The sequence below is a fragment of the Lates calcarifer genome, linkage group LG14, assembly GCF_001640805.2.
Source record: "Lates calcarifer isolate ASB-BC8 linkage group LG14, TLL_Latcal_v3, whole genome shotgun sequence".
Classification (NCBI taxonomy): domain Eukaryota; kingdom Metazoa; phylum Chordata; class Actinopteri; family Centropomidae; genus Lates; species Lates calcarifer.
The window spans coordinates 13,985,839-13,996,120 of NC_066846.1; the positions used below are offsets into that span (position 1 = coordinate 13,985,839).

The following is a 10,282-nucleotide window of genomic DNA, read 5'->3' on the forward strand; positions in this document are numbered from 1 at the left end:
TTTATTAGTTTAACTCATAAAAGCAAGTTTTTATCACAGTTTATTTAGTTAATTAAAATATATTTACATTTGAGAATTAAAAAAATAAAATTGCAGTGCATTATTTGTCATTACGCTGCTAGTGTTGTGCGGTTTATATATGTTTACCTTACCTGTGTTTCCTATAATGCTTTATGATGTTTTATTTGTGCTTCATTTCCGGTATTACACCTATAGTGTACATGTTACTTTTACCAGTAATACGGTAATCGAGAGAAATCTGCTGCGCCTCTACTTCAGTCTTTACGGCCTCGCTGAGGCCCATGTGTCCGGAAAACAAGCTCCGGTTGTTCTGGTTGTGTTTTCTGACAGAGAAACCTCCGGAGGAGAAGCTGGGGAGTTGTAAAACTTGGATCCGGCTGGTGTGACGGGGGGGCCGGCGGGGTGAACCGGTGAACCCCGGGGTTGAAACATGGGCCTGCTGGCGAGGATCCGGAAGGAATGGTTCATCATCGGGATAGTGCTGGTCATCTTATCGGCCAAACTGCAGCCCAGCGTCGGTGTCAGGGGAGGTGAGTGGGTCGGAGTTTGGGAACTGCTCAGTCTTTAACTCCGACTGAAAACTATCTGCATGTGGAGACGACTGTCTAACAAACACCAGAGTCTGTGTTAAATGAACCAACAGAGGTGGCTGCTGTAGGGATGTTAGTGCCAGGCTTGGAAAGAGTTTCCCATCTTTATCTTTGCTCTTCGCTCTTGGTCCCATATTAGCTCGTAGGGAAAGACTTCAGACCTCAAATTAACCGTTTACAGTCACTGAAAAAATCGGCATATGTGTGGTTCTCTAGCTACAGTTTTAATTTTAATAAAATGTCAACTTTTAGACTTTGGTTTAGGGTTTTTCTCAAGGCGCGGGGGGCGACCGACTGTAGAAACTTCACGAAAATTGATCCACAAGTTGGAATTTCTACTCAAAGATGGATTATGTCGTATACATAGCATGTGCCGAAATAAAGTTTGAATCTTCTTGATTGTTTTAATATGTAAATTAATGGAATTATTAATGGTTATGTTGGTGCAACAGGTAGATAAATGTAAATTTTCGGATTTTGTAAATGGAATTTCGTTACTTAAGACGCGCAGTGGAGCTAGTAGACTCTCCCTCACAGTGGTTCCTCTGTGTGTGTGTGTGTGTGTGTGTGTTTCCCACCTGGTACTGTAGTGACACGTTGCATTCAGCAGTAATGTAAACACACCTCCCCGGTTGGATGTCACTTAACCAATCCTCGCTCCCGTGTGCGGCGCGAGCACGATGACATTACCTAATTGGCTCACATCACATGTTTTTAGTCACTCATAATAAACAGTGGATTTTGTCAGGTCAGACTCACCGGAAGCGGCTCTCACCGGGTTTGGGAACAAAGTGAAAGTGGCGTTGAAGATAAACTGGTGTTTTCTCGGTGGTAATTTCACAGTTATTACCTTCACTGATAAGGCTCCCAGTCACACCTCCACATCTTATCCTGCTGATTAGATAAGCTCCTGTGCTGCTACTGACAGGTGCTGCCTTCAGGTGCTCCCTGGAAAAGTTGTAGCCAAGTGCTTCTTCAGTTTAATTGTCACTTAGCTGCTGCTTTCAGTTTTAAAACAAACCCACAGGCTGATGTTATTTATTTTATATCTGCATAACCATATTGTAATGAAGGTCCTGTTTGGCATCAGATTTGTTCACAGGTCATTTAATAAAAAATGATAATAAATATGTATTATTTAAAAAAAATCCCATCCAAAAGTGAAACCAGGTTTAGTGTTTTTATTTATTGTTGTTTTTATTATAAAGATAATCATACTGTCTATGTAGCACCTCCTTGAACACACCACCGCTGGCTCTATAGCTCTTCATTTGAATTCACTGAACTAAACATTTTATTTTTATTAAACACGACTAAAATGTCAAACTGTGCAGTGTTATTGTTCCACCTCTATGTGATGTGTAGTTTTTATTTTGTCGTGATGTTTGTGTTTATGTGTTTGTCTTTTCTCTCAGGTCCTCTGAAGCCAGAGATCACCATCGCCTACTTCGCTGTCTCGCTCATTTTCTTCAACAGCGGCCTGTCTCTGAAAACAGAGGTGAGGAACTGACTGAACATTAAATACTCCAGTGATGCATTCAGGTGACGTTTGTGTTGTAGGTTTCATTCTCCGTCTCTCTTCTGTAGGAGTTGACCAGTGCGCTGCTTCACGTTCGCCTCCACCTGTTCGTCCAGTCGTTCACGCTCGTCTTCTTCCCGCTCGCCGTTTGGCTGCTGCTCAGAGTGCTCGCACTGACCGCCATCGACCAATGGCTGCTCAGAGGGTAGGAAGAGTGTGTGCTAATGTGTGTCAATGTGTGTGAAAGTCGTCCTTTATTCGAGTCACTGTACCTGAGGGACGAGTTATGTATGAACTGAAAGACCCACATTCACTGCTACTACAGGCAGAGCTCTGTGTGTGTGTGTGTGTGTGTGTGTGTGTGTGTGTGTGTGTGTTGAACAGGTCAGTTACCTCTTAAAATCAAAACTGTCCATGAACTGACTCAAAAAGGAGACAAATTAACCTGAAACTCAAAAAGTCTTGGTGTCATTGAAAGCAGCATCTCAAAGGCAGAAATGTTTACCCGATGTTTTTATAAATATCTTTGCGATACTGTGGCGCAGAAATATAGTTCAAATGTTGTCTGAATCTGTTGAATGTCCGCTTTCAAACCCTCACTGTCACAGGGTCGTACATGACTCACAGTCGGAGCAACGAGGCTGAGAAAAGGTCTCGACCCACACATCTGCCTCTCACGCTTCATAACTGACAGATTCATGTGTCCGTCACCTTAGAAACACTGCAGTTTTCATCCAGTCGACAGCAGAGAATTTCATTTTAGACATTTCTCATGCATCTATCTTGTGTTTTATTCTGAACCTAACACCCATTTCAAACACCAAACAATTCATCCACATGAGTTCTGGTGTGTTTTCACAAGAGTGCCTCATTACAGAAAGAACTGATATTTGTCTGCAAATTTTGACGTAAAACACATGGATATCATGTTTTATGCAAGTACATCCACTGCTGATGTTACTGTTAATGTTATTGGAAGCAACTCTCCTACCAAACTTACTTCTATTCTATATACATTATGTTTTATTTTTTCCTTTCTATTTAATAGTCTGTAATAATCATTTTTATTGTGTTATTGTATTATGTTTGTCACTGTCTGGCACAAGTTGTCTTATCCTGTTAGACCATCAGAGGTTAATGACTCTCCGCACCACAAGGGGGCGCTCTGCAATCAAACATTAATTACCTAGAGGAAACAATACCAGTGATGATGTCCAGCTCTCTCAAATAAGTCTATGATGGGACAGTAAAAGGAAGGACCATGCTGTTATGGTATTAGCAGCATTGCTGTGACATTAATAGGGTGGCAGCTATCAGTTATTTTTATTATTGATTAATCTGCTGATTGATCAACTGATAAAATGCCAGAAAAACGTGAAGAGATCCCTCTGTTAGTTACTCCGATCACGTCACCTCTGACCTCTTGAATGAAGGAGATAAAAGGTCCTCACAGGCAGACACAGATGACGATGATGATGATGAGTCTTCCTCCTCTTCCTCCTGCCGTTGTGGTTGCCTAGGTTACAGACGGTGAGCTGCATGCCCCCTCCGGTCTCCTCCGCTGTGATTCTCACCAAGGCTGTCGGAGGCAACGAGGTAACACACTCACTTGTTAGCAGGTTATTATCCTCCGGTGTTTGACAAATGGTGTAATGTTGGAAAGTAATAAGCAGTGTGTTGGCATGTGGTTGTCATGGTGACTGAGTTCATATGTGTGTGTATGTGTGTTTCTAGGCTGCTGCCATCTTCAACTCAGCGTTTGGAAGCTTCCTGGTGAGATGTTGGTTTGATTTGTGGGATTGAACCTGGTTTTAAGGTTCAGGTTAGAGTTGGGGGGGCGTGTATTATGAATGTATGTGATTCCTTTAATCGAGTCCAACTGTGATGACACGTCAGCGTGAGCTCTGTTGAAGGTGTAATCGTGTCTTTCTGCTCTGCAGGGAATCATAGTGACTCCAGTGCTGCTGCTGCTGTTTGTAAGTCTGACTTTTTTACACTGAAAAACACACAACTGCTCCTTAAACCTGCATTAACCAACGTGTCTCAGGAATGAGACCTAAAACCCGGAAGTAAGTTAGCATGTTAGTGCTAACGTTCCCTCGTCCCAAAGTCAATGTGTTTTTGGTTAAATGTCTGAAATAAGGTCTGTGGTTTTAACACAAGCTCAAGACATTTTCAGGTTTTCTTCTCCGACATAAAATGGGTCAGTAAATCCCCCACTCCTGATGTTTGAAGCTTTTACCGTGTCTTAAAAAAGGCGGTTGCTAACGAGTGTCTAAATGAGACTACAGAGGTTGTCGGGGACGTTAACATGAAAACCCATCTACTCACCAGTCCACCTTTACAGCCTCGTTGTGTTTCTACTCACGCTCTTTCAAACTCTCACTAACTTTCTAAGAAGAAAGGCTTTTGTAGAAGAGCTCAGAGCTAAATGAAATGACCAGTTGGAAGCTTAGTGGTGGAGACGTTGACGTCATGTGACCGTGGTGTAGTTGGTTTATAGCCTAACATTAGCTTCTTACTTCTGGAGATTGGATTTAGGCTTCAAACATCAGAACAGTGGTGTTCATCTGTGAAGATTATCTGATCAACTAAACAAACTTCTTCTCCTCCTCCAGCTCGGCTCTTCATCCTCCGTTCCCTTCTCCTCCATCTTCTCTCAGCTCTTCATGACCGTCGTGGTGCCTCTGATCCTGGGTCAGGTAGGAATCTGTGACCACGGGTTAAATAAAATGAACAGTTTCTTTCTTACAGAGGCGTAAATCTCTCTGGTGTGTGTGTGTGTGTGTGCAGGTGTGTCGAGGTTTCCTCAGGGAGTTTATCGAGCGGAGAAAACCTCCGTTCGGCGCCGTCAGCAGCGCCGTCCTCCTAATGATCATCTACACCACCTTCTGCGACACCTTCAGTAACCCCAACATTGAGTTGGACCCCACCAGCCTGCTGCTGGTCGTCCTCATCAGTCAGTTCACTGTCTCTGTGTGTTTTTTTCTCTCAAATGTTTGACTTTAATCTCATAGAATCTTTGAGTTCTTTTCTGGAAAAATTCTGCCTTTGATCTTGGAACTTAGGAGTTCTATCTCAGAATGCCCCCTCCCCTTCCCCCAACAGTTCTGTTCTGTTCAGTTCTGGCACAGAACAGAGTTTCTACTTTTCTACTACCTAAATAGAAGTAAATGTAAGTTTTTTTAGTTGGACACTAAAGTGAACTCTCTCTTGTTCTCTGCAGTTTTCTCCATCCAGGTCAGCTTTATGCTGCTCACATTTGCCTTTTCTACCAGGTGAGTCTCCTCCTCCTCCTCCTGTGCTTTTATCCTCTCATCCTTCCTCCTTTACTGCTCCCTCTTTCTTTAATAAGTTTCACATTTTATACGTCTGTCTCAGTTTCTGCATTTCCATCCAGCTGTCAAGCAAGTATTAAGCAAACTTTTATAACTTTGGAATAAAGTTTGAATCGCTCAATCATTTGGATTAGGAACGAGCTTATTAATCTTTTGTTTTATAAAATGTCAGAAAATATTTAAAACTGTCCATCACCAGTCTGATAAACAGTCCACAATCCAAACATATTCAGTTCTGTATAATGTAAAGCAAAGACAAGCAGCAAATCCTCAAGTTTGAGAACCTGGAACCAATAAATGTTTGCTTGAAAAATGACCAACTTTATTCAACAGTGATAGCTGCTGAATAGACTTCTGTAACTAATCATTTTAGCTCTGTTCAGTATGTAGTTTATATGTGTGGTGTGTATCAGTAGAAAGTAATAAGTCAAAGGTCAGAGGTAACAGCACCCAGGCTGTTGCTTACTGTGTGAAATGGTCTAGAGAGTGAGCGAGTGGAAAGGAACCCAGGGGACTAAGGACAGAGGGTGTTATGTGATTTGTGAAAACTGCCTGTATTTGGTTTGATGTTTGACTTTGTGTTTGTCTCTGCAGGTCGGGCTCAGGATTCAGCCCTGCAGATACTGTCGCCATCATGTTCTGCTCCACACACAAATCACTGACTCTGGGTAGGTACACAGCTACGACTGTAAATGAAGATGGACGACACGTCTTCTCTTACTTCCACTAGACAAAAATGAAACCAGAATATCCTGGATACAACTGCTGCCATCTTTGTGCTGGTTAACGTCACTGGACCCAGAGTTGTAATTGGCAAGTGGAGCCGTGGTGTCAAATTCCACCAGTATACCCACCCGACCAATCAGGAGTCAGTCACAGTTGTCAGTCATGACAAGATGTAGTATTTGTTGATCAGTGTGAATCCTTTCAGTGCTGAAACAGTCCTCATTGAACTGCTAAAAGACCAATTAAAATGTCATAAATGTTATAAAATAATAAATTCTTACATATATTAATATGGTCAGAGACTGTTTGGGGTGGCTAGTCAAAGTTTTTCTAAAATCCTTTGGTTGCGCCCTGAGATACACTTCATGCTGACTGAAGGGAGAAATAATTAAGGTATTATCAGGCAGAGGAAATGAAAATGATGTATGTTGCTTTACATGAAGTAGAATTGAAGACCAGCTTCTTTTTATCCGGACATCAGAGAGATTAAACTCCCAAATCCACAAGCAGAGTAACAGAATATCTTCTTCATCTCTGTTTAATCTGACCTCTCTCCAGGTATCCCCATGCTGAAGATTGTGTTTGCGGGCTATGAGCACCTCTCTCTGATCTCAGTCCCTCTGTTGATCTACCATCCGGCTCAGATCCTGCTCGGCTCCGTCCTTGTGCCGACCATCCGTAGCTGGATGACCAGTCGGCAGAAGGTACAAACTTATCACAAGTGAAATCTGGTTCCAGTCCTGAGGATGAATCTCCAACACTGACCATAAACTAACCTCTTCCTCCAACCCTAACCTCTTCACCTTGTCTCCTCCCCTACAGTCTAGTCTGTTGTTGAGATAGGGCCACATTCCAACACTGCTGCCCTGAGTGAGTAGAAAACTGATTCCAAATAACTGATTAAAAAGGGACATGTATAGTGTAATTCTTCTTCTTGCCTTTTATAATCAGAGCTACTGATCTGTTGTGATTCTGTGACAGTGTGTCCAGCAGGTTCCCCAGGTTGTTCTTTCTCAGTTCTTAGAGTATTAAAAATACAACATAGATCTGAGTGCAACAGCTCCCTCTACTGTTAAGAAAATAAGCAGCAAACATCTCCTGCTGGACCCAATGCTACAAACACATGAGCTTCGCTTTGATCAAATACCAGTTGGGTTGTATTGGGTGGTGGTGGTGGTGATCATGATGATGATGATGGGATTAATTTAGATTTTAACCCCAGCCCTGATTTAAAGCAACACAATGTAACGTTGCTGAGCAACAGCGCCCCTGTACAGCCACAAGTGGTAAGGTAATTCTGTTGGGCTCTGAGTCCAAGTGGTTAAGTGGTTTTCATGTACAGAAAATAAAACGTATTAATCTCTAGACCGGAGCTCCGACTGCTCACTGAACTGAATGATTCCCTACTTCTGGAGCAGGAAGTGCTGTCGCCACAACAAACACACCAAACTCCATTCAGAATTCTTGATATTTTCAAAGTTTCCTGGCTGGATATCTGAGATGAACGCTGGTTTTTAATGACTTCTAAGTCTTCTTAACTGATCTACAGTCAGCATACTCTGAACTGCTGGCTGTGTAAGAAATGGAAATAACAGAGGCCACAAAATGTTTCTGAAGCTGGTATTTTAAGGTAAAATAGTTACCTAATGTTGCATTATGTCAGATTTCCCTGCTGGTGGTGGTGGAGATTTAACTGACCAGGCTTACTTTGAAAATTCTCACTATTTTACATAGAATTTGTTTTTGTGCTATCTGAATATCTCACCCTCTGACTCGCTGCTTCTTTTCTCTCTTTCTCTCTCTTCAGGCGGTGAAGCTGTCAACCCTCCAGCCCATCTGATGAGGATGAAATCAGTGTTTTGCTGGTGTTTTTACTGTGATTCAGCAGACGGAGGTGGAGGGAGACATTAGACATACGTGCCTTATTACAACCAATCAACAGAGACCTCAGCGTGACGGAGGAGACAAAGGCTCACTTTTTGCCTCAATTTTCTTGGTTTCTGTGACAATGAAAAACTCCCATTTCGTATTTCCATCAGATATATTCTTTTATATTTAAAAGAAATGAAAGCACATGTTTTATTTTTATATGGAATACCCAAAAAATCCTGCAAAAGCAGAACAGCTGTTTCTTTTGTTTTTTATAATGGAGGGTTTGGTTTGAAAAACAGCAACTGCCAACAGGAACTGGATGGGTGGAGTTACTGGGACCATTCTTTTTTATTTTTCTTGCTATTTTCTACAGTTTTCTACTCTGAGCTATCACTGCCAGAAAATGAGGACAGTTGTTACATTTACGTTCTTGATAGAAACAAACAATGCTGGATGATCTGACTTTTGATATACAGTATAATGTTTGGTTTTGGAAGAAGCAGTCCTGCGATGAGGGGATGGTGTTGAGTTAACAAGTGATTGATTCAAATAATGAAGTTACAAAATGATTATTGTGATAGTGAATTTAAGTTAATAGCCAAAATATCATCATCTTTCTTGCATTATTCACAAATTCACTTCATCTGTTTTTATATACGTGTCTTGATCAAATTCCTGTCCACATTGCCTCAGACTCTTACCAAATACGTGGTTGTTGGAACAATAATGAGGTACGAACCTAATGTTTATGATCAAGGCTGCTATCTAGTGCATTAAAGAGCAGAAAAAATTTGAAACTGACTAAAAATGCACAAAATATTTTGAAAAACAAAGGTCCACATATTCATCTATATGTTGATGACACCCTGTTCTAAGTTATGTAGTCCTGTTGACAGTCATATCATTTTGTCATGGTCCCACCTACCAAAATCTTCAAACCTAATTTAAAGAAATGAATGTCTTGGATCAGTCTGAGGTTGTAAATCTGAATTGTGTCCTCCTCGTGGCCTGTTAATTGGTCTGAACATTGCTGAAAAAATCTGAATTTTAGGCAACGTTTTAGAGGTCTGGAACCAGATAACTAGAACCACCTTTTCAGCAGGTTTACAGTGAATGTATCATCACTACAGCCAGTTAGAGCTGGAGCTTCAACACAGGACATTCAGTCCAGTCCTACGGTATTTTTAGACAAGGTTAACTGATGATGTAAAGTCTGTGGACCAAACTGAAGTACTTGTATGATCAAAGGGCAAGTCTTTGCTTGCTAGCATTCAGGCAGTATTGCTCTATGTAAGTAGCCTTACATCCTTTTTGTATTTTACATGAACTCTGGTTTCCCTTGGACTGAAAAACGAGGCAATGAGAACTATGAGAGTGAACCAAAACATTAAATTTGTGGACTGCACAGATAAACACTGAGCTGAAACTCACTATAAATCTTGGTTAAGCCAAGCGCAGCTGCAGATTCAGGTGATAATTATCTGTAGCCTAAGCCTAACCGTACCTTAAGCATAGTTCATTTGTCATAACTACAATCTTCCCATAACCTTAACCATTATATGAGGTGCAGATATTGGGATTTTGCAGAATCCTCTAATATCACCTATCTGTCAATTTTCTGGATGTAGTCTGTGGTAGTGGTGGTGAAGGTGGTGGTGGAGGAGGCATCCCTAACTGCTGAATTACTGACTGGGAATTGTTGCAACAATCCAAATGTAGATTTCAAATATAAGAAGATAAAGGATTAAGGGAAACAAAAGCCTGTTTCTTGACCTAAAAGGAAAACATATTTCATGGAAACCTATTTTATCAGACTGTTCACTTTGACTGAGAATGTTACTGAAGAGATTTTTGAATCTCAGATTTCTCCAATGTTCCTTAATGATGGAGTCAGCTACAGTTATTATGGGGATCATTTTACTGGTCTTCTACTGCTCTGTCCAGTGACGCTCAAGTTTACAGTCAGTCTCTGTCTGTTTACAGTGCGATTGTTTTTGACAGTAGTATATTTTGACAAGGAAGATAGTGAGTGGGATATGTATGGGTCTGCTCTTCTACTTAAAAAAAAACTATATGGAAATAAACCTACAAATTTGGAAAACCATGGGTTTTTTTCTGTACAACATTTTTCAGGAAATGTTTCTTGGACTTTGTAGGTCTTGATGCTTGTTTTTTTATTTGTTCAAATAATTGGATAATCGACCGTGAGCTTAGTT

The 10,282-nt window shown here is 41.1% G+C and overlaps 1 protein-coding gene across 2 annotated transcripts; it reads left to right on the forward strand.

The window, feature by feature from the left end:
- The first annotated feature begins 290 nt into the window (after window positions 1-290).
- On the forward strand, window positions 291-10,170 carry slc10a7 (solute carrier family 10 member 7). 2 transcript variants are annotated; one of them, XM_018662016.2, is made up of 13 exons: window positions 291-551; window positions 2,027-2,109; window positions 2,199-2,335; window positions 3,651-3,726; window positions 3,865-3,903; window positions 4,071-4,106; window positions 4,749-4,832; window positions 4,924-5,089; window positions 5,357-5,408; window positions 6,063-6,136; window positions 6,753-6,898; window positions 7,017-7,064; window positions 8,002-10,170. In XM_018662016.2, exons 1-12 carry the CDS (start codon window positions 452-454, stop codon window positions 7,035-7,037), a joined length of 1,014 nt encoding a protein of 337 aa, XP_018517532.1. In that variant the 5' UTR covers window positions 291-451; the 3' UTR covers window positions 7,038-7,064; window positions 8,002-10,170. The 2 variants fall into 2 exon arrangements, with proteins under 2 accessions (XP_018517532.1, XP_018517531.1); XM_018662015.2 differs by lacking the exon at window positions 7,017-7,064.
- The last annotated feature ends 112 nt before the right edge of the window (window positions 10,171-10,282 follow it).

Coding starts and splice junctions, on each gene's coding strand:
- slc10a7 (XM_018662015.2), top strand. CDS start 452: ATGGGCCTGCTGGCGAGGATCCGGAAGGAATGGTTCATCATCGGGATA. Junction 4,833..4,923: donor TGCCTCTGATCCTGGGTCAG/GTAGGAATCTGT, acceptor GTGTGTGTGCAG/GTGTGTCGAGGTTTCCTCAG. Junction 6,899..8,001: donor GGATGACCAGTCGGCAGAAG/GTACAAACTTAT, acceptor CTCTCTCTTCAG/GCGGTGAAGCTGTCAACCCT.